We start from the raw sequence: 27,267 nt of genomic DNA, 5'->3' as shown, positions 1-27,267 counted from the left end.
GCGGCCACCGCCCCCATCCCTGGCTGCTCGCCAGGGCCCTCAGTGCGCAGGCGCCGGCTCCCCGCCGCTGGGGGGCGGGGCCGCGCAGGCGCAGCGCCCACAAGAGCCGCGTCGCGCCTCTGCCTTTCCTCTTTCCCGGCTCCAAGATGGCGGAGTACGACCTAACCACCAGGATCGCGCACTTCTTGGACCGGCACTTAGTCTTCCCGCTGCTGGAATTCCTCTCTGTCAAGGAGGTGCGTGTCTCTCCTAAGGGTGAGGAAGCCGGCTGCGGGAGCGGGAAAGTGGTAGGCCGTGCTGCCAGCTGCCGATGCTTCCCGCGGGCCTGGGTGCGCCGGGGCTCCCTCCCGTGGGCCGGGGCGCTGCGCGGGCCGGGCGCGGCCCGTGGGGGATTCGGAGCCTCCATAGGGAGGTGCTCGAAGCTCCTGCGCCGCGTGAGTCGAGGGGCGAAGCGTGTGGAGCTGCCCGGGGAGGGACGGGAGCAGAGCCGAGAGGAGGCCTGAGGGAGCCGCTCCTTGATCACGCCGCGCAGCTCCTCGGCCTCTCGCTTGCGAGGCAGCACGGACTTTCCTACACTTTCTCCTTCCTCGGCCTTGGTGTAGTGTCTTTCCCTCACCTATATGCGGAGAAAGGAGAAGTCAATGCTCTCCCTTGCAGCCGCAGTCCCACGGCGTGGGATACCCTCGATAGCCCCGCGGCTCTTGGTGCTCGGGCCGTACCTCAGCCGGAGCTCAGGGCGGTCTGTGGGGTTACGCCAATGATACTAACTAATTTTAATTTGAAACCCATGTCATCACGAATTTGTGTTGGAAACAAATATAAGTCCCTTCTGGAATTATCCCTTGTTGGTCTTATGTATATTTTTAAGTTATATTGCTACAGAGAACCTAGTAATGCTGGGGGTATCTCAGACGAGTGCTTAAGATACTTTAGACTAAACTCTCATCAATCGAAACTATTTTAAAATGGGAGCAGAATGTGTAAAGTTATATAAGTTTTGAATTTAAAGTAGGTCTTATTTTTAGCCTTCAGAAAGGAACTGATGAACCACGCGTGCATTGAGACGACCTAGCCAGCTGTCACGTCTAGCATGTGGAGTTTGCTTAATGCCTGTCATCTTGGGGGCATTTTTACTTTAGCATTTGTATGGTAGCTGAAGTTAATTAAATAGTTAATTTTGTGGTGTTAGTTTTGAACAGCACAATATTCATAGGTGAATTAAACTTCTACAGATTCCATATCTGCGATGTTGTAATACAGCTCTTGTGCAAATATGGTTTTGAGGAATATACTGGGTTTGGCCCTCGCCTACATCTTCAACATCTAACAGCAGTTTGCAACTCACTGATAAATTATGGAATATGAACTCTAAAAAACAATTTGAAAAGTTTTAAAGTACACTATTTGATTACATAGCTACTCTAAATTTGTTTTTTATGTTATAGACCTAGCAACATATTTTACATTAATCTGCACTACAGTTAAATTGTAACTGTTAAATTGAGTTTAACCTTGTGCATCTCTTCTGAAATTCACTTTAGATAATTTAACTAGTCCTCACTGTTCAGCATTTTATTTTGTGGAAAGTATTCAGTACTTTGAAAGAAAGGTATGGTTAAGGTTTTTTTATTTTTTAAATACTATGTAATTTTGCAATAGGAATTACTATTCCTATTAAGAGACTAGTAATAGTTACTTGACTTCTAATTAGCTTTTGAAGTATCTTCCTTTATAAATAGCAGGAAATATTCGGTATTTTGTCAAGACTGTAAATGCAGAGAGGCTTTATAGTAAGTACTGTTAATTATAGAGCAGTGAGATTTGATACTTAAAACAATTCAGTTGTACAGAAGTCCATAAACTGTGCCATAAAAGTAATACATAATATGAATTGAAACTCCTCAGCATTGTTCAGATGAATCTGTTAATAATTCCTGTTTCAGATATACAATGAAAAAGAGCTGCTTCAAGGAAAACTGGATCTCCTCAGTGATACCAACATGGTGGATTTTGCTATGGATGTGTACAAAAATCTTTATTCCGATGAAATTCCTCATGGTAAGCTGCTCATTTAGATGTAAATCTTGTTTTTCAGCCTTTCTGTCTAAAATAATAAATAACTAGTGGTAATTGCTTGTTGCATTCAAAAACTAGAGTACTGTTTAACTTTGGCATTACCAAAAGGATGAGCAATACTGAGACAAGCAGAATGCCCTAATCCTGGGAAGTTTGGGTTTGTTGGTCTGTCAGAAACTTGACCTTTGAGTGACCTCTTAAGTATTTCAATGCTGCTTTGGTAATTTCAAGCGCTTTAAAGGTGTTGTGCTGCAACTAATGGAGTTGCAATAGCTTTTCATCTGTCAAACACTTGCACAATGATTTGGTGACTTTTTCTTTAAAGCATCCAGTATGTTAAGATTAGAGTTGCATTGTAAGTAATTCCATTGATTTGTCTGTCTGTGGCTGACTTTTAGACTTTGAGAGCGAAAGATTTTTTTTTTTTTTTGAAAATGTGTGTTTTCCTCAGTTTTGGCAATATAAGACTTGCTGCTTCTCTAGGAGAAATTTATGATTATAATGAATGTGATCTCTTTCTATCTTATCCATGATTTTGATAACTACTCTGTTTACTACTTAAATTTCTATAATCTTTGGGGACGTTTGGGAAGGGGGAGAAAACAGATTATATACCTTTGTCTACTTTCCATTCTTCATGGGTGTTTTAATTTTAAGAGTTTTCTCCCAGTTCTTTTTTTATGGGTTGGGTGTTTCATTTTGTTAATTTCTTCCTGACCTATTCTTTCAATATTCACTGTCTTCCTATTTCTCCATCTTTTTTCTGTGTTGGTGAATTCCTTACCTTTTTCTTAGTATTGGGACTACAGTCTGTTTTGCTGCATCTTAGGAGGAAGAGACTTGGGTGCTGTTGCATTCTTCCTCTGGGTCTTGCTCTTTCAGGCTCTTGAAGCTGCAGAGATGGCCACTCGCCTCTTTGGAAGAAGAGAATTGATAGGTTTATGGACATGGGAATCAATGTTTTGACCAAGTCTGTGCTAGCGTTAGGTGGCCATTGTTATGGGCATGAGTGCTAGCATTGTTATAGGCATGTGTACTTTGATGCATGGGACTTGTAACATATAATGAGAACCAGAGGGTTTAACTTCTGTAACTAAAGAAACAGTTGTGATAATAGCTTCACCTTTAGGTTACTTCACAGTTGTACTGAGTAAAAAAGTCAGGCTGTATCAAGGCTATAAAAAAAAAATCACAGAGCTGAGTAGGTATTCCTCTTTCTTTCCCTGATTCAGCCTTTTTAAACTGTTGAATTTTACTGTTATCGGTCGTAATTAAGGAGTAAAATACTAAAGAAGTAAACACAAGAAATAGCAATTCTAGCAGACTTCCACAAAATAACTACTCCAGATGTCTTCAGAATTCTGATTATAGCCAGTTAATAAAGCAGATTGCCTTAGAGTATAACTTCATAAGGTCACAGCTGCAAGAAAGTTGAATGAACTTGCTCCCTTGGAGAACTCTTCCTTCATCAAAGACCAGCAATTTCCACGTTGTTTGAGAAGCATATAAGAAAAACACTACCTCTCAAGATTTTTTATCATCAGTTTGCCAGGGTTTTGGTTTTGGTTTTTTGTGGTTTTTTTTTTTTTTTAATAATGACTTACTGTTGTTTGATGTGTGGCTTTTATTCAATTAATATAAGCAGAGCTAGTTCTTTGACTTATTGTTCAGGGTGCTTGCTTGTGCAGCTACCTGTGGAAAGGCCGTAACTTCTGAGATCTTTCTGGTATGTGTATCTTCTTGTATCAGCGCTTATCAGAATGTGTATATGGGCAGGTGGTTCTTACTTGTGGAACTACTGGCATCATTAGAAGTTTACACTACCCTTTTTAAGACTTCACTGTTTACAGTACTCAAAACTAAGTTCAGTTACACAGTTACATAATTAGAAATGTCCCTGCACGATTTATAGTTGCTTTTGTCTTGTCTTCCATGAGATCAACTTACAATTATACACCCAGGAGATGTCACAGGAAAACATACTCGTATTCTTAGTAAGTCAACTGAATGTTTTTTCTTTCATCTGTTTGTTCTTCTGCTTTTATAATCTCAAGAGTCAACTGAAAGTGGAGATAATTTCTCCTTATTGGAGCACTTCCTGTCAGGCAAGTTTTTCTCATATTTAGGTTGGGTCACCATTATGGTGTTAGGCACCTTGGATGTCCTGTTCAAATATCTGTGTAGTCAAATCATGAAAGAAATATTGACTGTTCACTGTGGCATTGAGTGTTCTGGTGTGTGGCTCACTTTCACAGTTTCCTGCATTTATCTCCTGGGATTTAGTCTTGGCTTCTCTGATCACATGTGTTTCACATAGCCAATGTCAGGGTGATTTTTCCTTATTTTTTTAAACATAAACACTTTTCTAAATTTTAAGTCTTCATTTTATTGCATTGCTAGCACTTGGTGAGGAATTTGTGGTCTATGTAAAATAATCACCCTAAAACTCTTAGTTGAATTTCCTAACACCTTTTCATAAAGGGCTTAATGTTTCCATTATGCAGAGTGTTCAAAATCATAATTTTGCAGGTTGAGCTCCTTGAGATTTTTCCTATCCATTTTTAGTTAAGTGTGCTTTAAATGTTCTTTCAGAACCTGATCATCAGTCAGAAGAAAATCCATCTTCGTGGTATCATTGGATTGTTTCCTTTTTTGCAAGTTTATTTGGAAAAAGTGAACTTAGTTAAAGGTTGTTTCTCCCTTAGTGGAAGCCTAAAGATAACTCATGTAATATAGACTCGGCTCCAGCTGCACCTGCTCTCTGGTGGCCTCCACATAGGAGAAAAAGAACTAAATGTTAGAAGTTTTTACTAAGTTACAGAATTATTATACACAGCTGGATTTGAGGATTGACTGAGAGGACAGGTGACATAGGTGTTGTGAAGATGTGTTCAAGTGTCAGCACCATGTAATTACAGATTGGTTCATGTAAAAACTGAAAGCATTATATTAAAGTCTTTTTGTTTGTGTTCAGCTTTGCGTGAGAAAAGAACAACTGTTGTTGCACAGCTGAAGCAGCTTCAAGCTGAAACAGAGCCTATTGTCAAGATGTTTGAGGATCCAGAGACTACGAGGCAAATGCAGTCCACTAGGTAATTTCTAATGTAATTTGTCAGGATGGCTTGTTGGTACCTCTCAAGTGTTGCTGCTGAGAATGCTTTCTGTGTAGTAACTGCAAGAAAGACATTTTTATTTTCATAGAGCATTTAAGTAATGTTTGTGGTCAGGTAATTGAAATTGCTGGACACAGTTTGATCTTTTCAGTGCTTTTCCCTGTTGTGCAAAAGACAGCTATTGTTTTTAATGTTCCCAAAACAACTTGGTACAAGTGACAGCCATTATCCAGTACAGTCCAATCACTGGTGCTTTTTTGTTTGGCTTTGATTTAGTTTAGAGTTTTTTGAGGGAAAATACAGTCTGAAACAGTTCATATTTTCTCTTCTGCCTTCCAAAAAATGGTTATGGAGTGTCATATTAGTCTTGGAGGCCTGGTGGATGGGTATCCTTTCATCCTCAGAATACATATTTCTTCAGGATGTTCTATCCTTTTCCCACTTACTCTCTCCAACCCCAAACTGTTCCAACTTGGTGTAAGGTTGTGCTCATAATAGTCTTTTTAAGATGCATCCAATTTCTTTCAAATTTTCGTATGGGAGTAATTAAAGTAGAATGAGTTTGTCTGCACGTTGTATCTCAGGTCTATCAGAGTTTTGCCATGGTTAAGCTTGAATTGGGCTCTGTAAGAAAGAGTTCAGCTGTAGTCACTGAGGAGTAACTGCACCTTCAGCAGAGATGTGGGCAGGTATTTGTTTGGCATAAATTACTCCCTGTTTCCTTTAGATAGGATTCACTGTTACTGCTGTTGTAAGTGTGTCTAGCAAACTGGAATAATAATTACATCTCTTCTTCAGCCTCACCTGCCCTAAAATTTTAAAATGGAGCATAGTGTATCAGACAGAGAACCTATGGCTTAACTTGAAGATTGTACTTGGGTTTATTATTGGCAAGCTGTGTGCATCCACTGATACTGTAACATTAGGAAGGCTGTAATGTTACTTTTGGAATTTCTTAGAAAAGTATTGAATGTACAAAATCTCTTTTCTAGTCTGCGGAAATCTTCTGTATGAATGTTTTTTTTGTGAACAAACACCCTGAAGAAACTCCTGTGGGTCCCCCAAGGGAGAGGAACTTGATTAGAATTTACTCTGTTTCAGATACATGTTATCATCCTTTTTTTCCTTGCCTCTGTTTTTTGTTCCACTCTTTGCATTGTTTTCAGAATTGGTTATAGATCGATTTAGATGTTGGTCAGTGCAGCAGTTGTGAGGTGCAGTGTATTAGGTCTCAATGCACACATGAAACAGGTGTCAGTAGGAATCATGAAATCTGTTAGCTTTACAGCATGTCAGGAGAAGTTTGTTTTCTATCCTGATACCACCAGAATGTACTTAAATTTCTGTTGTAAAACTACTGTTAACTAAATAAGCTGCCTTTGCATCTGATTTCAGAATGGATGTTCATCTCAGATAATTACATAAAGAAAACAGAATTGCATTTGTTTATGACTTGTGATAATGCAAAGCCGGGAGTCACTTGTTTTTGTTAGTATAGCTTTGAAAGTATTAGTTACAATGGCAGTTGAGCCTGTCTTAAAGAAAAGTCTTTCTCCATAATTATTCAAATCTAATTGAACATACAGAGGTCTTATCAAATTCTTACTTTACCTTTAGCCAGTTTTTTAAATAATAATTAGGCTAGAAAAATGTTACTAAAATGCCAGCATTTCGAGGGGAATATGCTCTGTTACTTGATTTTCATTCACAAAAGTTGGTCAATAGTATGTACTTCAAATTGGAAATGCCTTGTTTAGGAGCAAGAGGTACAGTACAGTCAATAAATGCATGGAATATAACTTGCCTAATGGTATAGAATATTAGGCCTACTACTCATCTACAGCAAGTTTTGGTTTAGAACTGCATGTGATTTGTGTTTGTAGAATATCTGGAAACTTCACAGCTCAGACGTTCTAGTTTTGGTTTATTGGCTCAGGAGTAGTTCTAATGCAGATTATTTGGGTTAGATAGTAATAGGTAGAATTGGACTGAAATATGTCCCATCTGTCTAGACCCGAGTAGTATGCTGTAGATAGTAGAAACAAGTTTTGATTATTTTGGTAATTTCTGCTGGTGATTTTGGATCTGTATCACATTCTGATAGCTGCATATTATCAGGACTTTAAATAATGACTTTTGATCCATGATGGCACTGTTTGGAATATCCACCTCAGGGAGATAATAACTAAAGGAGATTTTGCAGGTAGAAGTTCTTTCAAGAATAAGCCAAAACATTTCACTTCTCTAAGCAGCTGTTGGAGGATGTTGACAAACTCACATCTTTTCAGTCAGTTGATTTCAGAGTAAATGGGAAAATATTCCCTTGCATATAATTGTTAAAGTATCTTTGTCTGAAGGAATTTACAGTTTGCCTCCTGGAAGCTTAAACTTCTCTTTGATCTAGGTGATACTGCTTGTTCTTTTAGTCTTAAATAAAAAACAGTCTTCAGAGATGTGATCACATGATTATAGATATTTAGAACTTAATAGTATGATTATGTTTTATGGTTCTGTGTTCTGGACATATTTGCTGTGATAGAGATATTCTTGTGACCCACTCTCAGTGCTAACAGTAGGATATGTTTCCTTCCTACTTCTGTTTACTTTACTCTTTGACATTTTTTCCCATCTCCTGTTAAAATCAAGGTTGTCTAGAGTAACTTCTGAAATTGGAACCTGAGAGTGGGAAGAGCTCAAATTCAGAATTTAACTTTCATACTGAAAGCTAAGGTTGCTATCGAATTTAAAACAACTTTCCACTTTCTTAACTGTAGTTATTATTGCAGGTGGCATTCATTACTTAAAATTAGGTTGATTTTGAAACTACATGATGCAGTAATAGGTAACTGCAGCTGCTTTTGAACAAGTGGAAGAATTTTACTTTACATTTGTGTTCAGTTTTTTGTGTTTTAGCTTTAGAATTGTGTTGCATTATTTAGTGTCACATGGTGGCTATAAATTTATTTTGTAAAAACAGTGCTTTCTATCCTTTTATTATAGAGATGGTCGGATGCTGTTTGACTATTTAGCTGAGAAGCACGGGGTAAGTGTTGTAGCTGCTGGAATTCAGTTCTAAGTATGTCCACCCAACCTCCCTCACAGCTGACAGCGTTTTGACCAAGTATGACCTAGCATTTTGTCCTGTCCCCTGTCAATGTAGCTAATAGGTTGAATTCCTAATACTAACATATTTAATCCCTTGAACTTTTAATTTTTGTACAAGCAAAAAAAAAAAAAGAAACCTGAAACTTAATGCTGGCTGCACCTGTGTAGCTTAGGTGTGCTTTACTTTGTAATGAAAGATTTCACCTTTCTCCGGTATTGGTCTAAACTTTCATTCCATGGCATGGATTGAGAATATAATAGTTTTCTATTGTCTTTTCTTATGTTTAATGTCTTTTGAAAAGCTACAGATTTCAAATCTTACTCTACTATTAAAATCAGCTTGTGACAGTGCAGTTTTTTTCCTAGGGAATAAAAGCTTTTATTGTATTCCTTTTCAGTTTAGGCAGGAGTACTTAGATACACTCTACAGGTATGCAAAATTCCAGTATGAATGTGGTAACTACTCAGGAGCTGCAGAATATCTCTACTTCTTTAGAGTTCTGGTAAGTTTTGATTGGTTGTTGGTTTGGGGTTTAGCTTTTTTGTTTGTTTATTTGGTGGTGAAATATTTAAACCAGTAAATTGTCTATATTCAGTCTTAGCATATAATACTTCATAGCTTTTTGGGGCAATTACTGTATGCCAGAGTGTACAGTAGTGGTTAATAATCATCACTATGGTTCAGCAATTCCATTATTTTCAAGCAGAAGTCAAAATTGTTCTTTAAATTTGTATGTCTTATAGCATTTAATTATTTAATACAATTAAGTGAATACTTGTTTTTTAAGAATACTTGATTTTGTGCACAGATGTAGTCAACAGCAGTGAAAAGCTTGCAGGTAAGTTGAATGTAATTGCTGGTAATGGTGAACTGCCAGCTTCTTATCTGAACTGTCATCTCTCCTTTCCTGAATTCTGTGATGGATTTAAGAGTATAAATCATCTCCCTATGAAATGAGACCGCTTAGATGATAAAAGTAGAACCAGATCCGTCATCTCTGAAGCAACTCTTTTCATCTTGTTGTGTAATTCATATCATTTGTTACTGGTGGGAGTGAAGTTTGAGAATAAAGATTTGATGTCTTGTAATAATCTCAGCACAGTAAATTTATTGTGCTGTGAATGTGTTACTTTACTAACAAATAGAAATTTAAGGTAACTGCTTGAAAATCCAGATAATATAGCTGGAACAGCAGCAGTACCTAAAAGCAGTTATTGTGAATAGCTACCTCTAAGTGATTTGGAACCAGCACATAGCATGTGAACCTTACCAACCTTACCAACTACTAAACTGGCACCTGGATTTCCTGGAAGAGCTCATAAGTCAGTATCTCATAGATTTGTGCAGTGATTGCTGAAAACATTTAGTGGTTTGTACCTTGATGCATTTTCCTTGCTAGTTTCTATTCCCATCTAAAAGTAAACTTAACTCTCTGAAATACTGTTAGAGTATACTACAAACATTTCTGTAATTGACTGTAATTAAAGAAGAAAAATTGGAAAATGTACCTTTAATCAGAAGAACAGGGCTTAAAGTTGAATGAGTTGAATTATTAGTCTAAATCTTGATGCTAAAGCTGACTTTCAGTGTTCTAGGTTCTTTTTATGTGCCAACAGGGGAAGTGAAGGTTACATATGTAGGTTTGTGGGCAACTGTCCTTAATTCTTCATGGCTTTTCTGAGCATAGCATTATATTCTTGTATGTTGAGTAACCTCAAAAAATGAAGTACTGATTTTGTGCTGATAATAGCTTAGTATAAAACTTTTGGTACTAATTCTGATGGGAGAAGATTTGTTTAAAAGCCCTGTGTGATGAAACATAGTCTGTGAAAGAACTATTGTAACCAGTCTGAGAACAGAATTGACATTGGCATAGTGCAACTCATTCCTGTGTAAAACTGACACAGCTTGACCTTAGGACTACCCTTCCAGGAAGCAGGTTCAGTGCTGCCAAGTTGCAGTTCCACTGGACGTTGCTGTAACATGTACACTTCTGGGCAAGGCATTAGCAGGAAGAGTTTGGATGCTAGCTTTTTGAAGGTGGTTACCTACTATTATGAGTTCTTTAGGAACCTGCCTTGTAATAACCTTGTTTTACTAGTTTAGAAACAATTTTTTTTATGGTGGAACAAAAAAGAAAACCCAAAATAAATTTGGAACCAGTGTGTCATCTGGTGCTCAGCCATTTTTAATTTTTTTTTTTAACTTGAACTGTAGCAGCATGGATTTTTGTCTTTCTTTCACAGGATTTCCTAGTTTCTGTGTAAGAAATTTTACTACTGTTTTTTTTTTCTGTGTCTAAACTGTTTTTCTGAAAAAAAAAAAAAAACAAACTTAATTTGGAAAGTTAGGACTATGCAAAATATCTTGTAAATGAAAAATACTGCCAGAAAACACCATTTGTAATTTTAAAAGTAAATAATTTTTAACAAAATACTAAGAGTGTAGTAAATAATTTTTAACAAAATACTAAGAGTGTGACTTGGTTGCTATTGTTGAACGTAGGTTCCAGCAACAGACAGAAATGCTTTGAGTTCTCTTTGGGGAAAACTGGCATCTGAAATCCTGATGCAGAATTGGGATGCAGCCATGGAAGATCTCACAAGATTAAAGGAGACAATAGATAACAATGTAAGTAAAATCTTGGACATCTTAGCATGGTGAGAGGTTAGAGGTGCTGGAAAGTTTTATTGCAAATCACTTGCAGGTTTTTTTAGGAGTAGGTTACCACCTTTTCACTTGATACTTTATTGGCAGTGGGAGAGTCAAAGGATGCTTGTGAATAAATGAAACATTATTTTTCAAATTGCTTGCCTCTTAACACTTTGGATTTTCATCTGTGTTTTCAAAAATATTTCCAATAAACAAAAAAATCTTAGGGATGTGTTTGAGGGCAAGGTATCATTGTGTGAAACTGCTGTTTAAATTTCAGGTACTTGTACTATTCATTTTCTGGAAATAATAAAATGCATGTAAATAAAACATATTATCTGATGAAGACAGTGCTTTATGACAGAAATTGCAATCAGCTCGTGTTTGGAAATAGTTTTCAGCTAATTCGGCTTTCTTGACAAAACTCTCCTGATTTTAGATGAGTACCAAGAACTTAAAGGGAAGAGTGGGGCTGCAGTAATAATTCAGAGCACCTAATTAGATTAGGGACCTCTCCTCTTTGCTTGTGGAGCTTCACTGGTCTTACCAGATGTGAGAGTTGAGAGATGTTCTCTCTTCTGAACCAGGGTCTTGAGAAAACAGGTTTTTATTTCTGTCCCCCAGTCGTTCTTTGTCTATGTGGCAGATAATTAGTGTTAACAAATTTTCTTCTGTAATTTTGTTGTCTTTATGATTCTGTATGATTATAATAGACTATTTTACTTGTTTATTAAACTCCCAGGATTTTTTTAGGATTGATTTAGAGCAGTCTGTTGTCATGCTCTTCAGAGGGAGAATTACTTACCATGTCAGTTCATCCTCAGTGTGTTGTTTTGCAGTTTGTTTGAAGTGCTGTTGAAATTTGGAGCCAATACAGGTACTTGGAGCTGAACCCTTGTTTGTCCATTATCAGCAGGTTTAAATAAAGATAATTACTTTTTTTTGGTTGAAAGTGATTATAGAGTTTCATTGTCTGAGGGTCTATGGCAAAAAAAGAAAAGGTCTTGTGAGAATTTAGAAAGGAAATAAAACAGAAAAGGTAAAAAAGCCAAGTAGTTACTCAGATCACATCTGAAGAGGAAATACAAGGAATTCAGAATTAAAAAGGGATGTAACTTAGGTTGGTATGGTGGTCTTGGAGAGCTAAAATCTCTGCTTTTACCATAAATGCAAATTGCAGGAAACAGTTTGGAATATAATACTGGAAAATTTATCTTGCTTATAACTTTCAGTAGATTTATCATTGAGATGACAAAAAAGCTGGAGGTCAAACTCAGCCTGACAGTGATGACAGTTACAAAGAGCTGATGCGAAATCCCAAAATTTTGGGCAATTACAGGTTTCCATGGATTAGTATTCAAGTAAACTTCGTGTTGTGTTTGACTTGAACCAATGTTACATTTTCTCTTAGTCTGTCAGCTCTCCACTGCAGTCTCTTCAGCAAAGAACATGGCTCATCCACTGGTCTTTGTTCGTATTTTTTAATCATCCTAAAGGGAGAGACAACATCATTGACCTTTTTCTCTATCAGCCACAGTAAGTTGTGTTGTACCATCTGGGGGGTCTTTAAATGAAACTGAAGACAAATGATAAATATGCAAGCTTGCTGAGCTTAGGGCTGCAGGGTGAAGGTATTGTTCTATTCTGATTGTAGAAAGTTATTTTAAAAGATTCTTGGGAAATCCCAGACGAAAAATGAAAATTGAAACACTGTGTCTGTTTGTGAGAGGGTTGACTTACGTGTAGATCTAGCAGTCTTTGTTGCTCTCCTTTGGATGCTCTGATAGCTTGATACCTTTCTTACGTTGTGGCACCCAAAACTGCATCCGGTACCAAGGTGAGGCACTGGTGCACCCACTGCAGAGCAGAACAGGACAATCCCCTTCCTTGCCCAGCTGGTGATTCTGTGCCAGATGTCCACCAAGACACGGTTGGCCCGCCTGCCTTCCAGGACACTCTGTGACTCACATTCAGCTTGTTGTTGACCAGGACTCCCAGATCCCTTTCTGCTTTCCAGCCTCTGATTCCCCAGTCTGTACATAGATCCAGTGTTGCCCTGTTCCAGATGCAGCATCTGACATTTGCCCTTGTTATACTTAATACAGTTGGTGATTGTCCAGCCCTCTGACTTCTTTGTCAGGATCTCTCTGCAGGGCCTCTCTGCCTTTGAGGAGCTCCTCTCATTTTAGTATCATCAGCAAACTTCAGTATACCTTTGAGTTCTGCATCTTACCTATGTTTTTTCTTTCTAGATATCTCAATGCAATTCAGACAATGTGCCCACATATCCTCAGATATTTGACTACTGCAGTCATAACAAATAAGGATGTTCGTAAACGTAGACAAGTGCTGAAAGATCTAGTCAAGGTTATTCAGCAGGTAAGGACTGCAGTATCTGATATTTTTTGCCTCTTTTTTAAGGAGACTTCATTATAATGTTCTTCTAGTAATATATCTGGGTTAGGATTTGAGGTATTTTGATGCTTGTTTTTTATCAGTGAAAGATTTACTGAAGTAAAACAATATCAGTCAGTGGGAGGATGAAATAATTTTTTCTACTTTCATATACATGAGCAGTATATGTACACATATATACAGTAGAGTATGCATGCAGTTCTTTCTATATTATTAAATGCTGAAAATTCAGTGAGATGTGAAATGGCTTTGGATCTGATTCTTCTTTTTCAAATATCTCTACTGTAAATTCTTGTATGAATAAGGGTCCTTTCTTACATTTCAAAACCACTGAATTGTGTGTTGATTTGAATTCACATGCGTTCTCTTGAAAATGGTTCTGTTGTCACAGTCGCATGAGCATGGAGATACAGAGAAGAGCAATAAAAGTGTTGCTTGGTAGCAGTCAGTGGGGGTTATGGCCCAGATTTTTATCTGAAATCGGCAAGCCACTTGTATACAAACCAATACACTTCAGACACTTGATAGTGTTGTGAGTAACATTGTATCTGTGCGTATGTATATAAATGTGACAGTACTGTTGTTATAAGGTAGCAGTCAATTGTAATCACTTCAAGCATTTGGGAAACTACCTGTGCAAAGCACAGTCACTGCAAAGATAACATTTTAGCTACAACTTAATCTGTTTTTAAGCATTAATGTTCACAAAAAGTAGTATAAGCAATAAATCAGTGGTAAGTGTTATAACTCAGCTTTTATCTTTATCTAAAATCTGATTGTAATATTGAGCTTCTAATGTAATATGAGTATCTAATACTTGAAGTAAGTAAAATGTTACAACTTCTTGCTTTTGTGTAATAATGCACACCATTAAGGCACTCATTTCGAAAATGCCAACTTGGGCTTTGGTTTTGAAATTGCCTATCAGATTTCTTAGTACTCTTCTACTCTGTATAATTAATGATATTAAATGATGATGTAGTAGAGGTTTTAGAGATTTGAAATAACTTGTGGTGTTGCTTCAGTAGTAGTAAAAGATTTTGTGTGCTTGCAACATCTTTGCAAGTATTGAACAGATAGCTAAGCAGTTTGAGAGATGCTCATTCTAAGACCATTCTGCAAATAATGGTTAACAAGTGCAATTCTGATGTGAAAAACATGTATTAAACTGTATAAAACATGTATAAAACATGTATAAAACTAAATAATGAGATTGTAAATACCGTTCTTTGAGGAAGGAAAAAATAACTGATCAGTAGAGAAAAATATCTCTCTTAGGAATTCCCTTAATCTGTTGATTTTACTGTATGGTAAAGCAGATACTGATACATACTGACTTAAACTGTAGTAAAATATGCATTAGAAACACTTAAGGGGATGTTTGTTACATCTGAATTTACACAATTGTATATAGATGTAGCATTGTCTCTGCCTGGTAATTGAGAAAGTTGAGTAACTTCTGTAACGCAAAAATAAATTGAAGTAGCTCGTATATAGAAAGTAGCAGTTTTGTTAGCTATGTTGTCTATGAAAATCAAATAACCATTCAGTTTAAATTATGAAGGATTTGTTGTTCGAGTCATTATTGAAATCAGAATTTAGGAAGACTATTCTGTCTTATTTTATGAAATTTGGAGGTTTGACACAGAGACTGCTCTAGTCTCAACAGTTTCCTAACCCAAAGATTGCATCATTAAATGCTGAAGGTGAAACTACACCTCTGGTTGTTTTACCAGACTACTGGGAGGAAGCATGTTTATGTAGCTTTTATAGGGGGAATTTGGAAATTCAGCTTTTTTTTAAGGTGATATATGGGCTTGTTTCCGCTATTATTTTTTAAGACTATAAGGAATACTTGAGTGACCACGTGGCCTTGATTTCTGATGTTGTTCCTTTTTTTTTTTTTTGATAGGAGTCTTACACATACAGGGACCCTATCACAGAGTTTGTGGAATGTTTGTATGTTAACTTTGATTTTGATGGAGCGCAGAAGAAGCTGAGAGAGTGTGAAACAGTAAGACTTAAAATATTTATAAGACTTCTTTTCCTTTAAATAAAGACCTCTAAAATTTACAATGAACTGCTAATTTGTTTGAAGTGGTGTTTGATTACATTGCCAATGTTTTCTTATAAACCTAAATTCATGGTTGGGTGGTGTTGAGTTTCATTCTGTAACACTTACATGTGACTTACTGTTAAGGATATAGCTTTAATGTTATAATAATGTTGTATTTAAGAAGTTCTAGGAGAAGAAGCAAATAGGTAATCATGGGTTTGGCTGAGCTTCAGGTTTTCCATTAAAGTCTGAGAAATGCTTGAAGATGCTAAACAATGAAACAATGAAAAATATTGTTCATCTATAGCTTTTTTGCCACATCTTTGGACATAGCAGTAATGTTTTTAGGTATACTGTGGGCTGCTCTTAGTTATTGGCAGTGCCTACCAGTAAATTTGTACTCACACATTTGCTCTCATGTTCCCTTTCTGCTTACACTTGCAGGTGCTTGTGAATGATTTCTTCTTAGTGGCGTGCCTTGAGGACTTCATTGAGAATGCCCGGCTCTTTATATTTGAGACTTTCTGTCGCATCCATCAGTGCATCAGCATTGGGTAAGTGAATGTCTTCATTCCTCAGTTCAGAAAATCAGTCATGGAGGGCAGTTTGACAAACACTGCCAACTTCAAGAAGTATTCAGTTGTCAAGTAAAATCCTCACTGAAATCTCATTTGCATAGTATTCTTTCTAGTTTTATGACTCTGATGTGATGTACTTGAATTATAATTATATTTCAGAGTTTAATTATTCTGTTTAACTTCAAAGCAACCTCTCTACCACCCCTAGCGCCCCCTCTGCCCCCTAACAAGCAGTACTTTCAAGCTAAAAGTGCTATGTTTTTAAGTGAGATCTCTGCTGAACTTAATGCAGACTTTCATATCCAGTGTCACCAAAGTCCTGATGACAGTACCTCAATTCCACATGTTGAGGTAGAGTGTTAATATTAAGTAAGTACAAACTCCTTAATACAAAAAATTGCTTAAATTTATTTTTATTTGGTAGATACAGATACCCATGTCTGTCTTATAGGTATGTTTTTTGAAATTTATTAAGTCACATTGCTTTTTCATTAATTAAATAGAAAACGATGGATTTTATTCCCTGTGACAAAAAGTGACTCAGCTGTAAGAATTGTTATTAGCAAATATGTCTGTTTATTCAGATTTATTTTATAAATGCAGGCTTTTCAAATGGATCAGCTATGATGCCTCTTTTATATATATATTAAAAAAAAAACTGAATGGGAAGATATTATGTATGCTTGAGATCTCTTTCCACATGGCCTTTGCCCACATTTCCCATATTTCTACATGCTTAAATTAAAAAGGAAAAAGTCAAGTGAAAAACTCTGAATTCTGTAAAAAACCTTGTTGACAGAGAGCAGTGCAGAGATCCTTGAGAGAGGAGAAATGAAGGCTGCTGAATTGATCAAGTTCAATGGAATCTTGTTACTAGCTTGTATCCAGAGCAAATGTGTGCATCTAATCCTCTGAGGATTTAGCACTGCCTGATTTCAAAGGAAAGGCTTTGAGAGAAAATTGCCTTAATATTGCAAACTTCTTGGAAGGATTACTTTTTTTTATGGATAGGTATAGTTGGAAAAAGGACTGATTCTTACTAATAATCTTTAGTCATTGGGTGACATTTGTCTCTGTTGCCTTTGGAAATTTTTTTTTTTTACCCTTCATATCAGCTTAAAATATTCAGTGGCTTTGATATTGAAGGCAAACAGTGGATTTGAGCATTTTAGTCAGCTGTGGTGTATTGGGTTTAAGCATATAGTCCTAATAGGAAATGGAACTACATGCTGTGAGCAGAACTTTTCCATACTTAATATTTGTTTTTATAAGAGGGCTAATGCTTTGTCTAAAGTCACTTGAAGCAGAGTACTGCATGCTTACGCATAAAGGGGGTTTGAATAAGTATTTGGCAAAAAAAAAAAAAAACATACATGTAGTGCTCTTAAGGATGAGTTTCTGGGGAACATAAAGCCCAATAGTGTTTTGCTCTTTCTTACAAATTCTTTCTCGTGGTGTGAATACTGCAGATATTCAAGCACAAGTTTTCAATGAAACTAGGTGTTTAAGCTTTTTTAACTGGAGACTAGATGTCTTTCTGAGAAGTCTCCTCTTTGCTCCAGTCAATGAGCAAAGACTTAGCAATGTGTACTTTAAGAATTTTTCAAGTCTTGTATCAAAAGATATTGATAAACTGTGGGCAATGTACCAATGATTCATTATGGCAAAAATAGCAAGCTTTATCAAATTTTGTGGTAGGCAATTGCCATTTATTTAGTGTTTATTACTTAATAGTTCATTTTTTTGTGCTGTGTGTGATATTTCAACTTTAGAGATGATAGAAAATATTATAGTTGGCTGTCCTTGTTATGTATGAGTGATTCCTAAATATAGGTAAGAGTGTCCTTTCTTTATAAGCATGATAGTGTGTTCTGAGGCAAGTGATAGATTTGGACTTGAGACATTTTTCTCAGAGTGACATGAATGTTTCTGTTACATACCCCTAAGTTAATTGCACATGGAGTCAGTCATCAGTAATGAGGTTCTCAGTAGGTCATTGTGTTTTCAATGATATCAGCCATAAATTTCTTTGCAAGCTGTAACAATCAATATATTTGGGCTGATTAAATTAGGTACGTAAGTATTTCTTAGAGTATTCAGAGTTGCTTTTGAAGGAATTGGCCAGTAATTGAGTAATAGATGAAGCTAATTCTGTTTTAGTTTGATATTACTGTATTTAATTGAAGAGCTGGATATGCTTAATTCTTCTTTTGTACTGCACATAAAAGAAAACTTTATATAAGATGGGCTTGTTATGTAAGATGGACTTGTCATATATGAGGATGTGGGGAATTCAGTAAATGAAATTTAAGTAAATGAAAACTTAAATAACGCTAGCCCTAGCATGACCCAAATAAGTGAATTTCCTTACAAAACTGGGGGGCAGAAATGATCTAAAAAATTACTTTTGCCACTGTTTTGGTGAAATTGCCATTTGAAATTGACTGTTACTTGAAATGGTAGACCATTCTTTAAATTTTAATAGTATTTCATTATAATTGACTTAATTTTTATTGAATTATATCAGGAATCTTTATAAACAGTGGTAACCTATAATACAACTTCTGTTCCATCCTTTCCTTAATATTAATGGTGTTAATATGTATTTGTAAATCTAAATGTGCCACTATTATTTCAGCTGTCAAACTTATATGAGACTAAGCTGTATTTTATATCTTGAGAGTTTTAAATACATGTTTTGACTGTGGTAGGAGAATGGTGGTGTTTGTTACAGAACTGTAATCAGGATAGATCTTCCATGCATTTGCTCTGGAAGGATAGAGAATACTTTTTTGCCCATGTGTGTTACTTTACCAGGAAAATACCTCTATGTTACACATCCATGCACTTTGGGTGGTCCTGGCTGCTTCAGTGTAGGCTGCAAGGAGACTCTAAAAGGAAATCCAGTTGCCACAAGTGCTTGAGGAAGGTTGTCTCTTGTGTCAAAGATGTGTTAAAGTTCTAGGTTTTTTAACAGAATTATTCTTTATTCACTAAAAGATAGTTGCTACCTGATAATGTTATTTTATACTAAAATTTAAAATCGGTGTAAGTCTCAAAGCTACAAGGTGAGATAAAACAGATTTTACATCCTTTTTACTCTGTCATTTTCATTCTCTGATTTTTAAGTTTTCCAGATATATGTTCAGGAAAATAATACTTGTGTAGTGTTACTTCTGTTGTGTTGCCACATATATGCTGTATGTTTGTTCAAAAAGCACTTTTTAATTGAAAAAAAGGCACTTCTGAAGCAGCTGAGCTAGTAGTAAAATGTAGATATATTAGGAAAAGGTGGAATTATTTGCTAGTAATGAATGCAAAATACTTCATAGTTTCTGGCTTGGAATGATTCTCTAGAAATCTGTGCCCTCTTCCCCTCAGATTACATGACAACTTTGTTAGGGAAAAAGGAAAGTGTAGGTGCTGTAGATTGGAAGTCAGCTGGTTTAATCCTGTGAACCCAATTCCAGCTCTGAGCAGGTCCCACAGCAGTATTCTATTATGCTACTTAGTCAGGAATCTGCAAGTAAATCCTCCTATCTCCAGGAACGGAGGTTCCACTCTGTAATCCCAAAGCTGGATCGCTTAAGCCCCATTGTAGTGGCAGTGGCCTTTCTTGTGGAAGGGAATTTACTTTATCCAAATCGTACTAAGGTTTCTAAAAGGGAAATATGAGAATTATACCTACCCCCATGAACTTTCAGTTTAAAATTTCTTTAGGTTCTAGTCAAATGCTTAACATCACTGATTGGGGGTAATAAAATGATTGTACTTTTTTTGTATTTAAAGTATCTCATGTTCTGTCCAGGTGACTGATAATTCCACAAAAATTTCCATCCTTAATGTCTTCTGCTCTCTTCAGCCTTTACAATTGCTCATTTAAACTCAGACTAAAAGGTCTGCTGGAACAGTAGCAGCTGGGGTTGGGTTTTACTTCCCTTTACTTGGCCAAGTTCAAACACTTGTTACCCATTTGTTCTCTTAGTTTGCTTGAGTCAGTGTAAATCCAGTATTTTAAGTTACTTAGGGCTTTTTTTTCTATTCTAAATATCATGTTTATCTGTGGAAAAAAATGGAATTTGCTTTTATAGTTGGGAGAAAGGTGAGAGATCAAGACCATATAGGAGAGACAACTGTATAAAGAAGTGTATTTAGAAGTCCAGTCAGGTAGATGACCTAACAGTTGATAGTTTATAAAGTGTTAACATGATGCAGATAATCATCAAGAAGAAAATCACGTTTTCAGGTGGAGAAAAAGATGTTTAGGCAAGATTCTGTAAAATGGTGAGAAACTGACCTCTTGTGCAGCTCAGCATAGCCAGCTGCCTTTTTACTCATGTCCGTAGCCCTTACCTCATGTTTGTTTCCTTAGTCTGCAAGCTGATGGAAGAATGAGCGTTACTAATGCCCTGTATGAGCCAACTGCCAGCAGGCAGCTAAACGAGTTAGCTGGAAAGCCACAGGAAGCACTATTAGGAGGAATTATTCCTGGACAAGAGTGCTTGTTTCATTAAGAATTTTCCTTTCTCTGTTCTCGCCCACCTTCCTTCCTTGAAGTTGCAAGAAGTTTTAACATAGTGTATCTGTCATATCTTCTATACCAAGCTCTGTCTAATGGGTCTTGTTCCTGAACTTTGGAATGAAGCTTTCTTGCTAAACATTTTTTTTTGACTAGTTAATCTATACTTTCTTGACTGCTGATTGCATTTAAGTAAGAATAAAAGCAGTTTTTTTTTTCTTCATTATAGTGGTGGTGGTCTTATGTTAATAGTGAAATTACTTAAATTACAATTTTTCCAAGAATATTTGTGTAGACAAGGTTTAATAGGAACATAGGAAAATTGTGCAGGTCAAGATTTAAAGGCAATATAGTGTAGTTCATAATGAGTAAGTATACACTTTGGGAGATGTAGTTCTTATTTGCGCTGGGGGTGGGAGATACGCAGGAGAGCATGTATGTAATTTTTACAGTCATTTCAGTCAAATTAAAGTAAGCATCCCAGCTGTGCAGTGGACTGTGCCATATTTTGTATTGGTTTGACTTGTATTCCATAGTCCCTCATTATGTTTACCAATATCAGAGATATTTTTTTGCCATTTAATAAGCTGTTTATCTTTTAGTATGTTGGCAGATAAACTGAATATGACTCCTGAAGAAGCGGAAAGATGGATTGTTAATCTAATCCGAAATGCACGGTTAGATGCCAAACTGGATTCAAAGCTGGTAAGACTGTACATAGAATCATGGAATGGTTTTTGTTGAAGGACTTTAAAGACTGTCTAGTTACAACCCCCCTGCAGGGACACCTCCCACTATACCAGATTGCTCAGAGCCTCATCCAACTTGGCCTTGAGCACTTCTAGGGGTGGAGCTCCCACAGTTTTTCTGGACAACCTGTTCCACACTCATAGTAATCTAATCTAAACCTACTCTCTTTCATTTTAAGGCCAGTTGGATCCAAGTTAATTTGTTGAGTTTTTCATTAAATTTCTTTTACTTAATGGGCAAAGAAAAACAATAGAAATCAAAACTTTCTGTTCCTGGATAAAATGTAGTAGATTTCATTTATTGTTTTTTGTGCTTGTCTGTAAGATCTGTGAAAGTTCTGAAAGTGAAGTATTGCATTCAAGATCCTTGCAAGCTGAGCAGTTGTTAAATTTGTTCTGTCTTTGCTGGCTTTTAGGGCCATGTAGTCATGGGCAACAATGCAGTCTCCCCTTATCAACAAGTGATTGAAAAGACCAAAAGCCTGTCTTTTCGTAGTCAAATGTTGGCTATGAACATTGAGAAGAAACTGAATCAGAGTGGTAGATCTGAGGTCAGTATAAGTTTTGTTTTTCTGAATTCTTGCTGTCTTTTTTAAGAGAGGTAAATTTAAGTATAATGCTAACCTATGCCTTAATTCACCAAATGTGCCTACTAGTTCTAATACTAAGAATTACATTGGAAAAGACTTCGTCATGGGGAGAATTAGACAGTGGTTCTTGCTTTCTTTTAGCCTTTCTCTTCATCATTAGATTTTATTCTCTTGCATAACTCTTTGTCATTTGCTGCTCTGCTTCCTTTAAATGGTCTCCTTCACCACCAGGAAAGGGCAGATTATGAAGTGTGACACTTATGAAAGTAGTTATAATACTTTTCCCAAGTGAGTTGTACTCAAAAGTATTGTAGGTGCATATGTGGTATTGAAAGGAGAATGAATGGTGCTTAAGATTGGAGCATGGAGGAATTGAGCAAAACCCTAACTGTTAAACCTGTTAAGTAAAATTCTAGAAAATGTAATTAAGTCATTGAAAGGTTTAAGTAGAATCAGTGAAAATGGGAAAATTGGTAAGATCATCTGGTTTTGATTTCCTCCACATTACAATATGGGAAGGTCTGTGAAGGAGAACAGCACTGTAATGGGGATGGCTCTGAGGCCCAGCTATACATCTTTAAAACAAACAAAAAAATTCAGAACAAACCACACCGTAAAAGAGCTTAAACATTAAAAGTTTTATTGCACTTCCTCAGTGCTTGGCAGAAATACTGGTGGAAATTGGATGGGAAGTGCACTAGTTTATTCTGTTAATGGGAAGTTGTATGAAACTTGTGTCATTACTTTCTTTTAAAAATATAGCTGAAAAGTTATTCCTGTATTTATATTGGGATCTTCTAGAAGTTCTTTTTGAAACTACTAGCTTGGGGGACTCAGCTGTACAACTCAATTACAGTGTGTGTGTGGCTGGTATATCAACACTTGGCTTTAATCTTACAGGGTATCCTTCATTATTAAGAACATTCCCAGTGTTTAAATTAATGTGTTGTAAATTTCAGTAAGTATTAGGTAATACAGTAATTTCTTCTAATCTTTATTCATTTTTTAGGCACCCAACTGGGCTACTCAAGACTCTGGATTCTACTGAAACACTTCTACAGTGGGGACAAATCTGTTTATTTGACTAAAAAGCACATAAATATGCAACCTTTTTGAGAAAAGTAATTATGTGTTAGAGCTTATGTTATTGGAATAAAATTGGCTACTTTTATCTGTCTGTGTTTGATTTAAATAGATTCTTATGTTTTAAAAGGACTTTTAAACATCATAGTATTCTACAGCATTTTTGATCACATTTTGCAAAATTTAGGATGACAGTTGTCTAAGGTCTGTTTGTACCAAAGGATGCTTTTGCTCTCAGGGCTGTCTGAGTTTGGAAGCAGGGATTTATAGATTTTTATTACCTATTGCAGATGTTGCATGTTAAAAAAATTAGTGTGTGGAAAAAACAAATAGACCATGTTTGAACATGTGGTCAAGCCAAAATCATCTTCTGTGCTTCCATGTTTTTGCTTGTTACAGAAGAAGCATGGAAGAGTGCAGGCACTTGTAGCCAGTATCTTCTGTGTGAAACCTGACATAGCCTACATGTAGAATAATTTGAGTAGACTTCTTGTGTTCATGCTTCAGAATTTTTCTTGTTTGAAATGACATTTTTAATCTTACCCTGTGTTGTTGGAGTATTTTTGGTTGGGAGAGAGGATTACAAAAGGCCTGACAGGTGAGCTGCATATGGTTTACAACTTTCATACTGAAATTTGATGTTCTTAAGGTGAATGATGCAAACATAAGAGAGCAAAACTCTAGTTCAACTGTTGGATTTTGTAGGGGGTTTGTAAGTTTCTAGGGTTTTCAACTACTGTTTCACACTTGCCTGGATTTCCTTAGCACCTTTGCACTGCAGAATATACCTCAGTGTCTTTAAGAGAAAATGACAGATCCTTTTTCTGAGTTCTGTGAAGTATAGTGACTGATCACTGAGGTGAGTGTGGATGTTGGAAAGGAAGAGGCATTATCACTGCATACAGTTTTGTGTTTAAGGTTGAGGGAAATGCCAGTGACTCACCTTCAGTTTGTTCCAACTGTGTGCCCCAACTGTGTGCCTGTTTCCCTCTTAACTCCTTAAGTTCTGGGATTCATCTATATGTGTAAAGTTATTGCAGCTTGCTAACACTCCTACTTATTCTCTGGAATTACATGTTGCCTGGGAAAGGAGAAACAGTTTAGTGATGTTCGGCCTTAAGGCTAAGACCAGTTTTTACTGTTGTATTACTGGGTAGATTCACAACAAGACAAGTCTTCAAGCTGCATGGAGACAGGATCAGTGGCAATGGACACAAATTAAAACATGGGAAAATTTCAGTTAGATTTAAGTGGGAATAACAATGTTTTTAGCTTTATTACTAGAAGATCATCAGGGACTAGAAGCAGTCACACAGAAATTTGGATTTACTGGGTACCTCAGCATCCTGATAAACCTAAACCTGCTTTGAGGAGGGAGTTGAACTCTGGCCTTCAAAGGTCCCTCCCTTGTCTGAACTGGAATTTAAGAAGTGGTAGCAATTAGCAGTTAAAAGTAGTTTGCTGCTGGTCTGTAACCATGGTTCAAGAAAGCTGGTCTACAGCACAAGGATTCACTTAATGTATAACATTGGTTCCTAGGATGGGGATGAAGAGTTCTGAAACAGCGCTGAAGTTAACAAGTTGCTTTTAGAGAGCAGTTTCCTAAGGCTGAGCATGCTCTTTGCCAAGTTCCTTATTCCGCAAGTTTTCTGTCAAGGGATGGATTAAATTGCAATCTGTAGATTGACTCTATATTGTTAAAGCCCCAAAGCAGTCACATTAGAACAATCCAGACTGTGTAATAGCCGTGTTCCCTGTGAACACAATCATAGAAGTGCAGTTGTGTAATAATTAAAGAATTTTTAAATGAGATAAAATAGGAATGTTTCTTTGTAAACAGCAGGGAAAGGGCCCATATGCTGCTTTTCCTCTGAGTGGAAGAATTTACTTAAAAGTACAGATGTAAAATAATCTCATCCCAGGAGGAGTGAAATACTGTGTTATCATAGCTTTCTGTTCTCTGTGTTTTGGACCTTTCATGTACCAGCTTTGTAGGCACAGAAAAGGTACATGCAGATTGTAGCACTATTGAAATGTTTGGTAGCTTTGTGTCATGGCAGTTCCGTGAAGTTTTTAGGCTTGAGAGTGTCCTGTAAAAGTGAAAGCCTTAAAGTAAAACTTCCATTCAAAATTACAACAGGACCTTCTGTAAAAGTATTAAGCAACAAAATATCTTTGTCATCTCTACACTTTAATTCTTGCACCACCACGATATGCTGTATGTGTCAGAGGGTCTCCCATTAAAGATTTTAGTCCAGCTCACAAACCCCAACACTTCTATGACCTTTACATTCAATAGAGAAACAATCATTACTCTTTTATTTGGTCCTTCTTAGGAAGCTCAAAGGATGGAGATTATTCAACTTGTGTATGTAAAACTATTGCTTTGTGGGTTGATTCTGATTTTTTTAAGGAGGATGGCAGGCTAGGAGTTTCTTGTTTTTGCACTGTCATTCAAATCCTGGTGCTGTCATCACTGACAATTATAGTACACAGGTGGGTTTCAGGACAGGATTTCAAAATAATTCATACTGATTTCCAGAAGAGATATTTACTAGTCAGTTTACTAAAATAGAAATCATATAATGGATGTAAGATTCAGAGCAAAGTATATTCACTGGTGACATCTCAGGTAGATGTAATTGTATTGTATGTTTTGCTTCCCATTTTCTGAAATTGCAATTTTAGTTGAAAGGGATTTTAAGCTAACAATTTATTTTTAGTACTTCTGTCAGTACCCCTCATCTCTGCTTAGAAGAAGTTTAGAAAATGTGCTTTGCACTTTTTAAAACAAAAAATGAAACAGAAGGGTGGTTGTATAGTTGGAGAGTGGTGTGTGTGTTCTGAAGCCCACCTGCTGTTACACATATGAAGTAATGTTTCTAAAAATCATTCTTGTAAATTGATAGATCTCACCTTCCCTTCAATGGCTGGAAGGGAAATGCCTCATTCAAAATGTTGCTATGAAGGACTTTAGTTCCAGGTACCTCTGGTGAAGTAAATCTGTGCTCAGCAGCCCAGTAAGAATTCAGTCAGCTTAGTTTCTGTATGTCCCAACACTGCTGTTCAGAGAGGAAAGCTTGGCTGAATCTAAATCTCCAAGAACAAGCCCAGTCATGGGCTCTCCTGGTGGTGCTGCAACAGCCCTGGGCTCTGCCAGTGGTCACCCGAGGGCTTTTCTATGTGGCTGAACGTGTGCTTGCCTGGGACTGTCCCCGTGGTAATGGGGAATGTGCTGCCTTCCCTGCCTGGGCAATCACAAATAACTGAGTTACGATTGAATTACACAGGCAGGGGAGAGCAGAAGGAGGAAGGCAAAGTTTGTTCCCAGGCAAAGGGTGATGCTGGCCAGACCGAGTGTGCAGTAGGCTGGCAATAGATGAAACTTTCTTCAAGCACGACAATTGCAAGTTCTGTCATAACTTTCCATTGACTAAGCTTTAGCAATCTCATTAGTAGCAATATTTTATAAACATCCAAGAATAGTTGTTCTCTAAATTGCATGAAGATAAGGTCTACTTCATGTTTCTTGTTTTGGCTTTGCTTTTACAAAAAAATATGTGTAGTAACTGCTAAAAGAAGACTTGGAAAGGGAAGAGGAAAACTGTTTTAAGACTTCCTTCTCTTTCCTTTAGTTTTTTGGTGTAAGATAGAGAAATTTTGTACTTCTGCTCCAAGGACTCTTTTAAAATGAAGGGTTTTTTATTTTTTTCCATAAACTTGTTGAGCGGATATAATGTTATAATATCAAGTTTTCCCTCTTTTGGAGAATATAAAGATTGTTGTTTTCCCTTTAAGCAACTGTAACATGCAAAGCTGTGATTGTCTGGGGGTTAAAATATTTCATCTATTTCGAGAAGATGTGTTGCCATGTTTGTAATTATTTTAATAACATTTTAATAGTTTCAATAAATGTCTTCTCAATTCCCATTGTAGAAATGCCACCAGAAAGTAAGCCTGCAAAAGCCATTCAAGGATCATTAACAGGAGGGTTGTGGTAAGGCAACAGTGCTTCTTCTGGTAGAGGGCTCCTTTTATAGCATGTGAGAGTGGAAGAAGTTTGTGAGGGACTTTCACTCTTCCCTGCAATTGTTTATGTAACCTATAATATCCAGGAGGGAAGCAAAATCAGATGACTGTAAGCTGTACATTAAAATAAAAGCTCAAACTAAGTCCTACCTGCAGCTTGGAAAGGCAGACATATTTTCTACTCCCAAGTCATCACTAGGTTTTATAGCCTAAGACTTTGTTGTGCCAACAAAGAGCACTGACTGCTGGAATTGTTGTGAGTCAGAATCAGGAATAAGCAAATGCAGGAGATCAACAGAAA

At 36.8% G+C, this 27,267-nt stretch overlaps 1 protein-coding gene across 1 annotated transcript; it reads left to right on the top strand.

The window, feature by feature from the left end:
- Window positions 1–83: 83 nt before the first annotated feature.
- On the top strand, window positions 84–23,025 carry EIF3E (eukaryotic translation initiation factor 3 subunit E). Its single transcript, XM_053939799.1, has 13 exons — window positions 84–236; window positions 1,944–2,058; window positions 5,051–5,168; window positions 8,190–8,232; window positions 8,693–8,797; window positions 10,801–10,926; window positions 12,359–12,483; window positions 13,200–13,326; window positions 15,275–15,376; window positions 15,863–15,972; window positions 21,118–21,220; window positions 21,681–21,815; window positions 22,864–23,025. Exons 1-13 carry the CDS (start codon window positions 147–149, stop codon window positions 22,900–22,902), a joined length of 1,338 nt encoding a protein of 445 aa, XP_053795774.1. The 5' UTR covers window positions 84–146; the 3' UTR covers window positions 22,903–23,025.
- Window positions 23,026–27,267: the final 4,242 nt, after the last annotated feature.

This window comes from Vidua chalybeata, chromosome 1, assembly GCF_026979565.1.
Source record: "Vidua chalybeata isolate OUT-0048 chromosome 1, bVidCha1 merged haplotype, whole genome shotgun sequence".
Lineage (NCBI taxonomy): Eukaryota > Metazoa > Chordata > Aves > Passeriformes > Viduidae > Vidua > Vidua chalybeata.
The sequence above is the reverse complement of the archived record's forward strand: the minus strand, read 5'-3'. Positions and strand labels throughout refer to the sequence as shown.